Source organism: Bos javanicus, chromosome 3 (genome assembly GCF_032452875.1).
Source record: "Bos javanicus breed banteng chromosome 3, ARS-OSU_banteng_1.0, whole genome shotgun sequence".
NCBI lineage: Eukaryota > Metazoa > Chordata > Mammalia > Artiodactyla > Bovidae > Bos > Bos javanicus.
In genome coordinates this window covers 26,573,103-26,590,099 of record NC_083870.1, presented here as the reverse complement: position 1 = coordinate 26,590,099, position 16,997 = coordinate 26,573,103, and the positions used below count along the sequence as shown (strand labels likewise).

Genomic DNA, 16,997 nt, shown 5'->3' with positions numbered 1-16,997 from the left:
CCATGGAGGCATTGTCTTCCCCGAAATCAGTCCCTGGTGCCAAAAAAGATTAGGGGCCACTGCTTTAAACCACCGTAACTTACGCCTTGTAAGTTCACAAAAATCCACGTGTCTGTTTGTTTTTTAATTAGGTTCCTCCTCTGGGGACCTGAGATTTAGTTTTAACAGAGAGCAAGGAGACCAGCCTGTCAACGAAGAGACTTTGCTCTTCTGCCAAGCCAGATGCACACGTGCTGTACCCGCTGTGCTGTCCTCGCTCCACATTTGAATACACAGACTTAAACAGACCCTCTGTGGGGAGCGGAGGAGAGGAATCTGTTCAGTCTTTTACTCAGTGCTTGACTCAGCAGGTGTCCCAGGCGCTCAGGCAGAGGCGGCAGCAGGAAGAAGGCAGAGGAGGCGATGAGGGAGTGGAGTCTAGAGTGGATACTGAGGGAAGCGGGCAGTGGGGCTGGACAGAGCGGTTCTGTAGGGCCTTGAATACCAGGCTGGGGAGTGTGTTCTTAACTCAGTGCATGTGTGTGTGTGCTCAGTTGCTTCAGTTGTGTCTGACTCTGTGCGACCCCATGGACTATGGCCCTCCAGACTCTGTCCATGGGATTCTCCAGGCAAGAATACCGGAGTGGATTGCCATGCCCTTCTCCAGGGGATCTTCCCGACGCAGGGATCAAACCCGTCTTCTGCACTGGCAGAAGTGTTTACTGCTAAGCCACCAGGGAAGCCCTAACTCATCAGATGACAGGAAAAGCTGTGGCAGCCTTCTTGAACAGATGCCCTAGTGCTGGTGTGAACTGAGAGGCACGTTGGAAGGTTATCGCGATAGTCTTGGATGGAGGCAGAGAGCCAGGATGGGAGTGGCGGTTGTGAGGTTTTCACTTCTATGCACAGATATCTATCCAGCACCTACTATGTGTGAGCCCTGGACATCGAGAAGTGGCAGAGACGCTGAGGAGGTAGAATTGTGAGACTTAGGGACCATCTGCACGGAGAGTGGGAATGGGCACAGGGGTGAAGAATGGGGTCTGGTACCAGGAACAGTGGTTGAAAAGGTACAGGGAGGAGCCGGCTGTCTTTGTTTGTGGGGGGTGGTGTGCTTGTGCCCCTGCTTTGGCCCCAGCTCTTTCTTAGTCTCCAGTTTCAAACGATGGCACCAAGCTTTGTCCTTGGCATCTTGACTTGGTGTCTCCATTGCATCTCAACAATAACATGTTTGCAACCCAGTTCATCTTGCTCCCCACCTGCCTCTGCCAGTATACCCTCTCTCCCCCAACCCCAGGGCTAAGCAACCAGTCTAAGCACTTTCACCTGTATTTTAACTACTAATCCTCATGATAACATCATGAGGTGGTTACTGTTATTCTCCCCAGTTTTGCAGATGAACCACTAGAGAGCTTGAGTAATCTGCCCAGTGTCACACAGCCAGTCATGGCACAGTCAGGTTCAGACCCAGTCTGTCTTCCAGACCCCTGGCTCCTCACCACTGCTCTTTACGGCTTCACGGTTTGTTGTTCAGGTTAATGTGGTGACCCATGGGAAGGGTCAGAGCGCAGCAGGTTGCTCCTGCTTCGAGAGGACTCTGGTGATTCGGTGTTCGTGGCTGATCCTGCCAGGTCTGAGGAGGGCAGTCTGCTGCATGCACAACCTGTTCAAGTCTGTCCTTTCCGCATTAAGTAAACTTGGTTGACCTTGTCCTCACCCCTGCTGCCGTGCCCAACTCTGACATGAGGGAAGGATCTGAAACCCTGGATATGGGGTCATTTGGGAATGCCTTGCCTTATGCATGTGACATTTCAGTGTCAGCTCCAGAGTCAGCAGTTGCTGGAGAGGCAGTGTGTGTGTTAGCACTCTGCCCAGGGCCAGGAAACCCCCCAGCGATGCGTCGTCAACGCATTCACCTCTGAGACAAGGTGGCAGATGATAGTCTAGCGTGTTTCTCTGTAACATCCGTGTCACTGCAGACATTCTCTCATCAGCAGGCAGAGCAGCATTGATTGAACTTTTTGTGGCACGGGGTCCAGCCTCACTTGCAACTAAATGCTTGTGAATATGACATTTGAGGGAATTAAGATTTTGAGTTCTTTCCATTTCCTGGCCACTGAATCACTCTTGGGGAAGTCATGATGTTATACATTTCGTTAGAAGTATAAATCACAAAAGAACAGTTCCTTGACCTCAGCAGTTTATAATTTGTATGAGTCATAAATAAAAGCAACATTAAATAAAACTAAACTGTCTGATGGAGGTGATGTGAATATCGTATTGACAAATGGAAAATTCTGTGTAGGTAGAATTATTCTTCTCCTAACAGGCAAAGTGCTACAGGAGAAAAATGTAGCCTTTTTAAAAGGCTTCACACCAAGTGACTACTGCATAGAAGGCTGTGTATTTGGAGCTTGGGGACAAGACCTTCAAACAGGGAGTAACTTGCTGCTTATGGGAGCGTAGAGAAAGGGTGTCACGCCCTGGGGACCCAGGAAGGGGGCGCAGAGGAGATGAAAGAAAGAGCGCATTTGTAGTGAAGTCAAGAGGAGAGGCCTCGGCAGACAGGTCACCAGAGGTGTGAGACTGTGATGAACAGAGGACTTCAGATGACTAGGTGTGACACCCAGAGAGGGTGGTGGTGGAGGGAAGGAAGCGTGAAGGGGCCTCGGTAGGAGTTTCTGGGAGGCTGTGAAATGTTGAGTTGCAAAAATGGATTAGATGCCAACATGACCTCGTAGCAGGAAGGCTTTTTATACAAGTGAAAAAGAACCGGCCTGTGACAGTGGCAGTGGGGACATGAGGAGAACGCTGACTTCCCTCCCTTCCTCATCAGAACCTGCCTGGCGAGAAGCAGAGTGGTCATCATGAGCAGGCTTTACTAGAGCCAGGATCACAGTGAGCTAGCTTCAGGGTTGGTGGAATTGAATGGGAGAGTTACATGTGTCAGTGGAAAAAAAATGCTATTTGGGGAGTTCAAGTATGACTATACATGGGGACTTCCCTGGTGGCTTAGAGGGTAAAGAATCTGCCTGCAGTGCAGGAGACCTGGGTTCAATCTCTTGGTTTGGGAAGATCCCCTGCAGAGGAGAATGGCAACCCACTCCAGTATTCTTGCCTAGAGAATCCCATGAACAGAGGAGCCTGGCCAGCTACAGTCCATGGGGTCGCAAAGAGGTGGACATGACTGAGCGACCAACATACATGGGGAAATGAGGACCTTAGCTTTGGACCAAAGCCAAGGATGGCAGGAACCGGAGCCATGGGGGGTTGACTGGCCTCAAGGACAAAATGTATTCTGAGATTCTGAGATTTTCCAGTGAGGACTTTGGAGGTCTCTGGGCACTGCCTGGCATGCTAGAGGACATGTTGGTCAAGCATGGATACCAGTTAAGAGATTCTCAAAAGACTAACCTCCAGGGGAAACTGACAGCCGACCCCACCCCTCTGGGAAGATAAAGACTCTGATTGGAGATATTTAGCTTCTGGCCTTGGGAGTTTTTCTTGAGGGTCATAGTGGGGCCAGTGTTTGTCAAGTTTTGTGATAACAAAACTTGTGATATCAAGTTTTGTGACAACCTCAGAGGATCCTTGTGCATTGTAAAGACTTCTGTTTCTTTCTCTGTAGTTGGTAGGATGGGCATTTAATCGTCAGGACAAGAATAGTGCTTGTCTTGTTCCTTTTGTTAATTCTTGGGAAATTGCTGTGTCTGATTTGATTGATTGATTTTTTTTTCTTTTATCCTGGCCCTCTCTTATTCAGAACCAGACTATCAGGTGTACCTGAATGCTTCTAAGGTCCCCGAGTTCTCAGACGACCTCACCGAGCTAGAATGCCGGATAGTGGATGTGAAGAACCCAGAGGCGAGCGTCCGTTTCACAGTGTCCTGGTACTACAGGGTGAACCGGCGCAATGATGATGTGGTGACCAGCGAGCTCCTGGCCGTCATGAATGGGGACTGGACACTCAAGTACGGAGAGCGGAGCAAGCAGCGGGCCCGGGAGGGAGACTTCATTTTTTCTAAGGAGCACCCAGACACGTTCAATTTCCGGATCCAAAGGACTACAGAGGAAGACAGGGGCAATTATTACTGTGTTGTGTCTGCCTGGACCAAACAGCGTAACAATAGCTGGGTGAAGAGCAAGGATGTCTTCTCCAAGCCCATCAACATATTTTGGGCGTTGGAAGGTAGGCACTTTCTTCTCGTTCATGAACATTTTTGGTTTGTTTTGGCTTCGGTCGTCCTGCTCTGCATTTCAGATTCACAGTCACCTGGCAGGTTTCCCTTTACACAAGGAATCTAAGAAATGCAGTCAAGAGACTGTTCCTTTTATCCTCAGCATGAATCCCTTTGCAGTGCTGACCCTGAGAGGGATAAGTCCTAGTGAGAGGGCTGGAGCTTGGTTGGAGATAGAAGATCATCTCGCGGAAGCTCACAGGTGCCCAGAGAAGCCATCAGCACTCTTGCTCCGTTGGCTGGTCTCAAGCGAAACTTCACACAGTCCTTTGGGGATATTTCAGTGTCCATGAGTTCCCGCTGGACGCAGGCACATTCGAGATAATCCCAGAGTGAGTGGGCAGCCCCAGGCCATGGCACCTGCCCCTGAGCAGCCAGTCACCCATTCAGAGAGACCGTTCCTGGGGCTAGCTGACAAGAACTCCAGGGAAACAGTTTCTTTGATGCAGTCTCCTCCTGAATGCTCAGAGCCCTGTGTGCCTTGGGACATCAGACTGGTCAAGGCTTTTATCCTCTGTCTTGTCTGTCACTGCAGGAAGGCCAGGCCTCCTGGGACCTCCTTCACAGCCCTCCACATGCTTTTGTAGCCTCATTGCCATGCCTCTGAAATCCCCAAACCCCACACTGGGCCCTCTAGAACTTGGCAAAATCTCCCGCTTCCTGACCTCATCTCTGAATATTCCTTTCTCTTTCTCCCAGTAAATATGCCCCACCTAGCTCTCCCCAAGGACACCATTTTTCCCGAAGTCTTCCTGAGTGGTGCTGTTTTCTTCTCACTGTGTAATCCATTCTAGATGGGGCAGGTGCCCTGCTCATCCCTCACTGCAGCCTCCAGGCCCTTTTCCCTCCTCCCTAAAAACATCCAACTTCAGGTCTCCAGTCATCAGATGGTTGAACCTCCTCTCATTGCCATCACTCCTGGGTCCTCCCCATGCATTCTGTGGAGATGCTCACTCTTGTTTCACAGTCCCTCTGTCCAGCTGTCTTCATGATCCTTATAGGCACTGGGTCATATTTGGCTGCATGTTGGAGTCACCCGAGGAGCTTTAAAAAAGTACTGAAGCTTAAGTCACACAAGAGGTTCTGTCTTAACTGGCCTGAGGTTACTTGCAATCTGGGCATTGAAATTTTCAGATGCACCCAAGATGGTTCTCAGGGGCATCTGAGGTTGAGAAGCCTTTCATTCTCAGTCTCCTGTCCCCTTCTCTAGTCATCATGACCTTTGTCCTGTTTGGGTTATTCACTTTCAAGCTTACACCCTACACTAGAAATCTCGCTTCTGATAACTGAGAGCCCTCCATACTCTGAATTCCACGCAGCCTATCCTCTCAACACACCTATCTTTCTAGATCACTCCCATTGTTGCCCATTGGCCTATTAACAAGCTGTTAGATCTCTTGTTGTGGTCTTTTTAAATTAAAGCTAAGCTAATCTTGATCAAAAAAGATCTTCACGACCCAAATAATCACGATGGTGTGATCACTCACCTAGAGCCAGACATCCTGGAATTCGAGGTCAAGTGGGCCTTAGGAAGTATCACTACAAACAAAGCTAGTGGAGGTGATGGAATTCCAGTTGAGCTATTTCAAATCCTGAAAGATGATGCTGTGAAAGTGCTGCACTCAATATGTCAGCAAATTTGGAAAACTCAGCAGTGGCCACAGGACTGGAAAAGGTCAGGTTTCATTCCAATTCCAAAGAAAGGTGATGCCAAAGAATGTTCAAACTACCCACACAATTGCATTCATCTCAAACACGGTGGTAAAATAATGCTCAAAATTCTCCAAGCCAGGCTTCAACAATACTTGAACTGTGAACTTCCAGATGTTCAAGCTGGATTTAGAAAAGGCAGAAGAGCCAGAGATCAAATTGCCAGCATCCTTTGGATCATCGAAAAAGGAAGAGAGTACCAGAAAAACATCTACCTTTGCTTTATTGACTATGCCAAAGCCTTTGATTGTGTGGATCACAACAAACTGTAGAAAATTCTTCAAGAGATGGGAATACCAGACCACCTGACCTGCCTCTTGAGAAATCTTTATGCAGGTCAGGAAGCAACAGAACTGGACATGGAACAAGAGAATGCTTCCAGATTGGGAAAGGAGTACGTCAAGGCTGTATATTGTCACCCTGCTTATTTAACTTATATGCAGAGTACATCATGAGAAACGCTGGACTGGGAAGCACAGGCTGGAATCAAGATTGCCAGGAGAAATATCAATAACCTCAGATATGCATATGACACCATCCTTATGCCAGAAAGCAAAGAAGAACTAAAGAGCCTCTTGATGAAAGTGAAAGAGGAGAGTGAAAAAGTTGGCTTTAAGCTCAACATTCAGAAAACCAAGATCATGGCATCTGGTCCCATCACTTCATGGCAAATAGAGGGGGAAACAGTGGAAACAGTGACAGGCTTTATTTTGGGGGGCTCCAAAATCACTGCAGATGCTGACTGTAGCCATGAAATTAAAAGACTCTTGCTCCTTGGAAGAAAAGTTATGACCAACCTAGACAGATTATTAAAAAACAGAGACATTACTTTGCCAAAGTAATAGTAATCATCTAGTCAAAGCTATGCTTTTTCCAGTAGTCATGTATGGATGTGACAGTTGGACAATAAAGAAAGCTGAGTGCCAAAGAATTGATGCTTTTGAACTGTGGTGTTGGAGAAGACTCTTGAGAGTCCCTTGGACTGCAAGGAGATCCAATCAGGCCATCCTGAAGGAAATCAGTCTTGAATATTCATTGAAAAGACAGATGCTGAAGCTGAAACTCCAATACTTTGGCCACCTGATGCAAAGAAGTGACTCATTTGAAAAGATCCTGATGCTGGGAAAGATTGAAGGCAGGAGGAGGAGTTGACAGAGGATGGGATGGTTGGATGGCATCACCCGCTCAATGGACATGAGTTTGAGTAAACTCCCAGAGTTGGTGATGGACAGGGAGGCTGGCGTGCTGCAGTCCATGGGGTCGCAAAGAGTCAGCCATGACTGAGCGACTGAACTGAACTGAACTGAGTCTTGATCTTACTTCCCCCACCTCCATCTTTCTATTCTCCACACCCCTTGCCTACCCCTTTCTATTTCTTTCCTTTGATTTGTCTGTCCTCAGCATCTCTACTTTGTCTCCTCCTGTTCTCTAATCTCCTCTCGTCTGGCTTTTGATCCAGATGACTAGTGAGTGACATATTGCAAAATCTAATGGTTAGTCATCTTACTTGACTTACCAGGATTTACCACGATGATCATTCCCTCTTCTTGGAAATACTTTGGGTTCTCCTTGGTTTGTGGGACACCATCCTCTCTGGGCTGTTTTCCAACCTTGACCTCTTCTCAGCTTCCTTTGCTGCTTTCTGTTACTTTTCTGACCCTCAAACATTAGATGCCTGAGGATACAGTCCTTGAACTCTTTTCCTGTTTAACCTCTAGTTATCTCTTCTAATCTCACAAATTGAAGCTTCAAGAAAGAATGTGAATGGCTCAGTGGAACCTCAGGAATCAGTAATTCTGGAGAGACCCTGTGACATACGTGTTGTCCTAATAGTTTGATGGAACAACTATTCCTCAAAAAACCCCAACATAAAAATTTTGTTTTGTAACTGGATGGGTTACAGAATTATATCATTAAAGGGTAAAAGGGTTATATTTAACTCATTTATCCATCCACTCAGCAAACATTTAGGTATCTTCCAAGTGCCTGGAAGATATTGAGCTATTAATATTATAATATAGATGAATTCTAATGTGTATATGCTTAGAGATTAATTTTTTTTTTTTTTACAGAGAGACAGGAAGTAACACACTTAAACCTTTAAGATAGTAGCCTTGGATGCTGGTTCAGAATTAAAGTTAATTAAATTTTAATTGCGTCTCTGGAAATGACTATGCATCTTTGTAGTCAGATCTTCATACACAGATCTACACGTGTATGTTGCAGTCACTTTAGTAATGACCTGTTCTATAATGTTACCATCGTATGGTGGAACAGCAGTAGAACCCATTTCTCACTTGCTCTGGTACTGTCCTTGCACCCAGGGGAGCCCCAGTGGGGAGAGGCAGGTGGAACTGCCTAGAGCTGCATCTTCCCCACTTTACTAGAAGCAAGTTCTCGCTCACATCCGTGGTGGCACCAGTAGCTTCCCAAATTCTCACTCTGGGTGAGACTTCTCAAGGACTTGAAAATCCTTAAAAGCAAATTCTCACCCATCGATCCTCTGTTCCCTCACACCTATTAAATTGAGGCAGACTGCTCTGCCTCCTGCAGCGTGGTGGTGTTCAGTCTACTTCCTGACACACGCTATTTTCTTTCTGAGTTTCCAGATTTTCCCAAATGCTATTGTGCGGCAATTTGCAAATAAATTTCTATTTCCTTGACATTGTGCTTTCAGATACATATCCATTTAGCTAATCCTGTTAGAAATCACATCTTTCTGGTACTTCATTGCAGATTCTGTGCTTGTGGTGAAGGCAAGGCAGCCCAAGCCTTTCTTCGCTGCCGGAAATACGTTTGAGATGACTTGCAAAGTGTCTTCCAAAAATATTAAGTCGCCACGCTACTCTGTTCTCATCACGGCTGAGAAACCTGTTGGGGACCTCTCTAGTCCCAACGAAACCAAGTACATCATCTCCCTGGACCAGGATTCCGTGGTGAAGCTGGAGAACTGGACAGATGCATCGCGGGTGGATGGTGTTGTGTTAGAGAAAGTGCAGGAAGATGAATTTCGCTATCGAATGTACCAGACTCAGGTCTCAGATGCAGGCCTATACCGCTGTGTGGTGACAGCCTGGTCTCCTGTCAGGGGCAGCCTATGGCGAGAAGCAGCAACCAGTCTCTCCAATCCTATTGAGATAGACTTCCAAACCTCAGGTGAGCAGGGGAGCTTGGTAAGTCATAGATTGACTGGAAGAGACCCTAGGGTTTTGATCCAGTGTCTTCATTTTTTTTAAACAGCTTAATTGAGATGTAATTCACATGCCATGCAATTCACCCATCTAAATACATAGTATGTATTTAAATACACTATGTGTGCGCTCAGTTGTGTCTGACTCTTGGTGACCCCATGGACTATAGCCCACCTGGCTCCTCTGTGCATGGGATTTCCCAGGCAAGAATGCTAGAGTAGGTTGCCATTTCCTTCCCCAAGTCATCCTTCCAACCCAGGGATTGAACCCGAGTCTCCTACATGTGCTGGAGGATTCTTTACCACTGAGGCAACAGAGAATATACTATACTATAGTATATTTAGTATTTAAATACTATACTATGGTGTTGGGTTGGCCAAAAAGTCCATTCAAGTTTTTCCATAAGATGTTACAGAAAAAACCCAATCAAGCTTTTTTGGCCAACCCAATATTTATACTACACTATTAATATAAATGCATAGTATATTCACAGAGTTGTGTGACCATCACCACTATCAATTACAGAACATTTTCATTACAATCAATAGAAACCTGCACCCTCAGCTGACACCCTCAGTCCTCCCCCTCAACACCCCCGACTCTGCTCCCCAACCTCCTGTCCCCTGGCAACCACTTATTTCGTTCTGTCTCTATAAACTTGCCTATTCTGGACATTTCACATAAATGGAATGTAATATAGAGCTTTGTGTCTGGCTTTTTTCATGTAGCATGTTTTCAAGAGTCACCCACATTGTAATATGTATCAGTACTTTGTTCTTTTTATTTTTTTAGTATTTTTTCTTTTTTGTTCTATGTCTATATTTTTTTGGTTGTACCTTGCAGCTTGTTGGGTCTTAGCTCCCTAACCAGGAATTGAACCTGTGCCCTCAGCAGTGAAAGCAAGAATCCTAACCATTGGACCGCTAGGGAATGTTGTATATATACATTAATGTTAGAGAGTTGCAGCCTTTTATTTAGTACCCAGAGAATGCCAGTAATTTAACATGCTATCTTGGTAAATGTTGCTCACAGAGTTTTAACAAGAACAAAAATAAATGTAATAATTTCTGTGTCATCTTTGGCATGTTGTAAATTCAAAATGTTAGCTGCTTTTTCTTTTTAGCAGCACTGAGAGGAAAAAAACAGTAAAAAACTGTAAAATGCAGTTCTGGATTTGGTCTTACATGAAAAATGTAGTACAATGAAAACTTGAATGTCAAAAGGAACAGTGCTTTAAAGAAGAAAAGGAGAGTTAGTTGCTCAGTTGTGCCCAACTCTTTGCGACCCCATGGACAATAGCGAACCAGGCTCCTCTGTCCAATGAATTCTCCAGGCAATAATATTGGAGTGGGTTGCCATTCCCTTCTCCAGGGGATCTTCCCAACTCAGGGATTGAACCCAGGTCTCCTGCACTGCTGGCAGATTTACCATCTGAGCCACCATTGAAGCCTGCTTTAACTAAACCATTTATAAAATAAATGAGATATAAACTCCTAGTCAGAAAAAGAAAATATCATTGTCTGAATATTGGGGACCTTTCATTTCATTTGCAGCTTTAAAGTTTTTAAGTACCTGTGAATCAAATTTACACACAACTTTTACTTAATGTCATTTTTGTCTTGAGAAATGCAAAATAATGCCAGTAAATACATTTTGTATATCAGAAAATAAGTTTAGGAATCTCAAAGTGCTTGGGAAGTGTTAGCAAGACTTTTTTTTTTTGGTGGCTATAGCAAACTGTTCTCTCTGCATAAACCTGTGTAACTCACAACTACAAATACCACTGATTGTTTTTTAAAGAATCAAACACAGGAAAACCACATATTCCCTCCTTTTTGTACTTGAGCATTTAATGCAAAATAAACTCTCATTAGCACTTCATTTTTATGACTGAATAATATTCTATAATGTGAGTATACCACATTTTATCTATTCATCAGCTAATGGACATTTGAATGTTTGCAGTTCTTGATTATTCTGAGTAATGCTGCTGTGAACATCTGGGTGCAGATTTTTGTGTGAACATACTACCTTTACTTTGACCCTCATTTATTCCCCAAATATCTATTTATTTCTTTTTGGTTGTGCTGTGTCTTTGTTGCTGTACACAGGCTTTCTCTAGTTGCTGAAAGTGGGGGCTGCTTTCTAGCTAGTTGCCCTGTGTGGGCTTCTGACTGTGGTGGCTTCTCTTGTTGCAGAGCGCAGGGTGTAGGCGTGCAGGCTTCAGTAATTGCAGCTCCCCAGCTCTGGAGCACAGGGTCAGTAGTTGTGGCACACAGGCTTAGTTGCCCTGCAGCCTGTGAAGTCTTCCCAGGCCAGGGATTGAACTCATATCCCCTGCGTTGCGAGGCAGATTCTTAACCACTGGCCTCCCAGGGAAACCCAACCCCCTCATTTTTAAAACAGATCAGTTGACACACAGCTATATCAAATCCTTCAGGGAACATGGCAGAGTATAAAGATAAGAGGGAACTGGGCCTCTAGAGGGATTAAATGACTTGCCAAGAGTGAAAGATTCAGAGCTAAGACCCAAGTTTTATCCAGCTCATAGCTTTCACTCTTTGAGGTCCCTAGGACTGAAGGTGGTAGGTGCTATTCTTGGTCTGATTTATCACAGCAATATTTCCATACACGAGTGAGTATCCCAACCTTGGGCCTCACCTTTGCTTTTGGACTGGGAAAAGATTTCCAATTAGTCGAGTCTCCACAGCTGTGCTGGTATGTGTGACTGTGTCTGTCAGTCTGCTTTGTTAAGAGTAATTATTAGCAGTGTTCATCTGTGAGAGGGTTAATTAAAACAGGACCATTTTGGTGTCTGTTCTGAATGATTTATCTTTGGTAAGTCAAATGTTTTTATGCCTTAAGTTGGGAAGATCTACTTTTTTTTTTTAATAGCATGCATCAGTTCAGTTCAGTTCAGTTGCTCAGTTGTGTCCAACTCTTTGCGACCCCATGAATCGCAGCACGCCAGGCCTCCCTGTCCATCACCAACTCCCGGAGTTCACTCAGACTCACATCCATCAAGTCAGTGATGCCATCCAGCCATCTCATCCTCTGTTGTCCCCTTCTCCTCCTGCCCCCAATCCCTCCCAGCATCAGAGTCTTTTCCAATGAGTCAACTCTTCTCATGAGGTGGCCAAAGTACTGGAGTTTCAGCCCCAGCATCATTCCTTCCAAAGAAATCCCAGGGCTGATCTCCTTCAGAATGGACTGGTTGGATCTCCTGGCAGTCCAAGGGACTCTCAAGAGTCTTCTCCTACACCACAGTTCAAAAGCATCAATTCTTCGGCGCTCAGCCTTCTTCACAGTCCAACTCTCACATCCATACATGACCACAGGAAAAACCATAGCCTTGACTAGACGGACCTTTGTTGGCAAAGTAATGTCTTTGCTTTTGAATATGCTATCTAGGTTGGTCATAACTTGCCTTCCAAGGAGTAAGCGTCTTTTAATTTCATGGCTGCAGTCACCATCTGCAGTGATTTTGGAGCCCCCAAAAATAAAGTCTGACACTGTTTCTACTGTTTCCCCATCTATTTCCCATGAAGTGATGGGACCGGATGCCATGATCTTTGTTTTCTGAATGTTGAGCTTTAAGCCAACTTTTTCACTCTCCACTTTCACTTTCATCAAGAGGCTTTTTAGTTCCTCTTTACTTTCGTATTCTCAAATGGAAATGTTTCTTATTCATCTGTGTAATTCATTAAGCTCCTCTGACAAATCTATGTGTGTTTCAGCAGGTAGATAATTTAAAATTTTTTGATTCCCAATCTTATTTAGAATATCAAAGTGAAGGATCATCACTTTTGAGTTTAATACTGAATGTTTTCACTAAATCTGCCAGTTAGAAATTTCTAAATGTGTAAAATCATACTCACCTATAAAGATTCAAGTGTTAATTGAATCAGTACAATGAATGCAAGATATTTGTTGAATTGTACTTATATTAAAGGTAAACTAAATCTTAGTAAAGTTTATTTTATTTTAGTTTATTTTGTATTATTGTAACTTTTTATAGTGTATAATGAAATAATCTTCTGGCATCTAATAATCTCTTTTTTGTTTTTTTTTAATTTTTTAATTGGAGGATAATTGCTTTACAGTGTTGTGTTGGTTTCTGTTCTGGCATCTAATAATCTCTCAACCTTTAGATTAATAAAGAGTGAATATTGATTTTAAACCCTTGGAATTAGAAAGAACAGAGAGAATACCAAGTGTCCCTTATTTATTTTCTAATAATAGCTTTTGAAATAAGGTTAATATACCATAAAATTCACCCATTCAAAATATCAATTCAATGGTTTTTAGTATATTCACAGATATATATTGTACAACCATTGCTAGTATCTAATTCTAGAACTTTTTAATCATTCCAAAAAAGCACACTCTGTACCTGTTAATAATCACTCCTAACTCTACCCCTAGCCTCTGGCAACCACTATTCTACTTTCTGTCTCTATAGATTTGCCTTTTTAAACATTTAATATGACTTGAAACGTATATGTGGGCTTTTGTATTGTCTTCTTCTCCTGTAGCATTATGTTTTCAGAGTCTATCATATTATATCATGTATCAATAACTCATTCCTTTTTGTCGCTGAATAATATTCCAGTGTGAGAATATACCACATTTTGTTTCGCTGTTCATCAGTTGATGGACCTTTAGATTGTTTCCATCTTTTGGCCATTATAATAATAATATGCTGAATAAATGTTAGTGTACAAGTTTTTATGTAGACATTAAGTTTTCATTTCTCACCTAGGAGTGATGCTGGGTCATAAGATAACTCTTTAATTCTTTGAGGAATTGCCAAATATTTTTCCAAAGCAGCTGCACCATTTTGCATTCCCACCAGCAATGTGTAAGGGTTCCAATTTGTCCTTATTCTCACTGGTTAGTTATTGTTATTCTCCGTCTTTTTTTTTTTTTTTTTAAATTATAGCCAACCTAGTATACGTGAGGGCTTCCCTCGTGGCTCAGTGGTAAAGAACCTGCCTGCCAGTGCAGGAGACATAAGAGATGAGGGTTGGATCCCCGGATCGCGGAAGATCCCCTGGAGAAGAAATGGCAACCCACTCCAGGATACTTGCCTGGGATATTGCCTGGACAGAGGCCCGTGGCAGGCTACAGTCCATGGGGTCATAAAAAGAGTCAGACATGACTTAGTGACCAAAGAGCAACAACAAGTGTAAATGAAGTAGTATTTCATTGTGGTTTTAATTTGTATTTCCTTAATGACTGTTGATGTTGAGCATCTTTTCAGATATTAATAGTTTTCGGTCATATGTGTATCTTCTCTGGAGGGATGTCTTTTCATACCATTTACCCTTTTTTCATTGACTTTTTTTTTTTATTGTTGGCTAGTGGAGCTTTTCGTAGTTTGAATACAAAAGTCCTTTAGCAAAATATGTGATTTGAAAATATCTATTCTGTATGTAGTCTTTTCACTTTCTTAATTGTGTCCTTTGAAGCACCCAGGTTTTTAATTTTGATGAAGTCCAATTTATCTATAGTTTATTTTTGTTGCTTGTGGGTTTGGTGTCATATCTAAGAAACCATTGCCTAATCCATGGCTGTGAGGATTTACACCTATGATTTCCTCTAAGAGTTTACGGTTTTAGCTCAAACATTCAGGGCTGTGGTCCATTTTGAGTTAATTTTTGTCTGTGGTATGAAGTTGGGACTCTGCTTTATTCTTTCGTATGTGAATACTTAGTTGTCCTGGCACCATTTGTTGAAAAGTCTATATTCTTTCCCCCATTGACTTTGGTACACTTGTCAAAAATAATTTAACCATAAATAAAAGGATTTATTTCTGAACTTTCAGTTCTATTCTGTTGATCCTTGTATCTTTTCCTGTACCAGAATCCCATTGTTTCATTACTATAGCTTTCTAGTAAGTTTTGAAATAAGTGTGACTCTTCTCTGACTTTGTTGTTTTTCAAAACTGTTTTGGCTTTATGGGCCACTTGCATTTCCAAATGAATTTTAGGATCAGCTCATTAATAGCTGCATTTTACAGATAACTGGGACTTTGATAGGGATTGTGCCAAATTTGTAAATCAGTTTGGAGAGTATTACCATTTAACAATATGGTTTTCTAATCCATAAACATGAGATGTCTTTCCATGTATTCGGGTCTTTTAAAAATTTTCAGTGGTGTTTGTAGTTTCCAGCATACAAATGTTGAACTTCTTTCATTAAATTTGTCCTAGGTATTTTATTGTTGATACAACTGTAAATTAATTGCTTTCCTAATTTCCTTTTCAGGTTATTTATTGTGAGTGTATAGAAACTGAACTGACTTTTATAAATTGGTCTTATATCCTGCAACCTTGCTGAAATTGTTTATTAGTCCTAATAGTTTTTTGTTGTTGTTTTTGTTGGTGGCTTAGGCTTTTTAAATATAGGACCATATCATCTGCAAATAGAGGTAGTTTTACTTCTTATATTCAGTTTTCCTTAATGCCTTCTAATTACTTTTCTTGCTTAATTGTCCTGGCTAGAATCTCTAGTAAAGTGTTGAACAGTAGTGGAACAAGTGGACATCGTTGTCTATTTCCTGATCTTGAGGGAATTTTTCCTGTTAAGTATCTTTTACTCTTAAGTATCTTGCTAGCTATGGGTATTTCATAGACAGCAAATATTGAGTTGAGGAAGTTTTCTTTCATCCCTAATCTGTTGAATGTTTTATTACGAATTAGTGTTGGGTGTTATCAAATGCTTTCTCTCTGACTATTGAGATTCAGATGAATATGTGGGTTTTGTTCTTTGTGTTATCTGTTTTTATTGTCTATAGGATTTTATTCCATTTTGTTTTGCATTTGTTATTTGATGTTTCTTTAAAACTATTATGAGAAAGAAGGGAGACATAAAATCTTTTATATGTATTTCTAGGTGAGGAGTGGGTATTGAATCTATTACTCAGTTCTTTAAATCTCATCATAACAGATAAAATCATTGTAGCTTACAGGCTGAATAGACTGCTTAAGGTTTTTGCTTTATTGAATCCAGGGAGTTGTCATGGGCTCACAGTTTAATTAAGAGGAGCTGCATCAAATCTAACACCTAGCACATTACAGTAGCCCTGCATAGTTCCACGAGAATATTGACTTGATGCTGAAGAGCTTTCACTTCCTAAAAATCATCGGCACACAGTAAAATACATGTAACAGAGAGGTCTTTCCTGGTACCCACCCTTTTGTCCTCTGTTTTCAGCACACTTACCTGTTGGTATAAGGACCATGTTCCCCAAGGGGCCTTACTGAGTTGTGACATCTTCTGACTCAAAGTATCAGGGGTTTAAATGTGGTTATATGGTTTAAATGTGATGATGTTAAATATTTAATATTTGATGTTAAAAGAATAATAATAACATTTTTCTTCTTAATGGAGAAGTTTGAAAATATAATAAAATACAAGGAAGAATCACCCTTCATCTTACCAGAGACTGTTAATTAGTGGTATTTGTTATCTTAGAATTTTTCCCTTACATGTTTTCTTCGTGACTTTGAAATCAGGCTGTATATGCAATTTTATGACCTGCTTTCCCCCACTTTAACATTATAAGATAAGCATTTTCCATGTTATAAAAAATTATAGGTAAATACCAACTTTAATGACTACACCTGCTAGAATTTGGCTAACCAATTCCCTACTGATGACATGCAGATGGTCTGCAGTTTTGGCTTTCACAGAAATACTGTCCTTTATAGCCTTTTCTTAGGGGCTAGAGTTGGAGCATGGTTTGTGTCAATGTTTGTGTTTAAAAGTTAAGTGGTCCGTGTACTGTACAGATAGGAACCTGGGGACATGTAGTGGCCCTAGAAGTTCACTTAGATTATCTGTGCCATAATCTGTCATATGTGAAGTTAACCAG

The 16,997-nt window shown here is 42.4% G+C and overlaps 1 protein-coding gene across 1 annotated transcript in view; it reads left to right on the top strand.

Annotated features, from left to right (window-relative positions):
• PTGFRN (prostaglandin F2 receptor inhibitor) overlaps nt 1-16,997 on the top strand; it is an 80,861-nt gene that overhangs the window by 50,403 nt on the left and 13,461 nt on the right. Inside the window, exons 5-6 of the mRNA XM_061409917.1 lie at nt 3,743-4,168; nt 8,664-9,083. Coding sequence (XP_061265901.1) covers nt 3,743-4,168; nt 8,664-9,083 — 846 coding nt within the window. The remainder of the gene's footprint in view (nt 1-3,742; nt 4,169-8,663; nt 9,084-16,997) is intronic.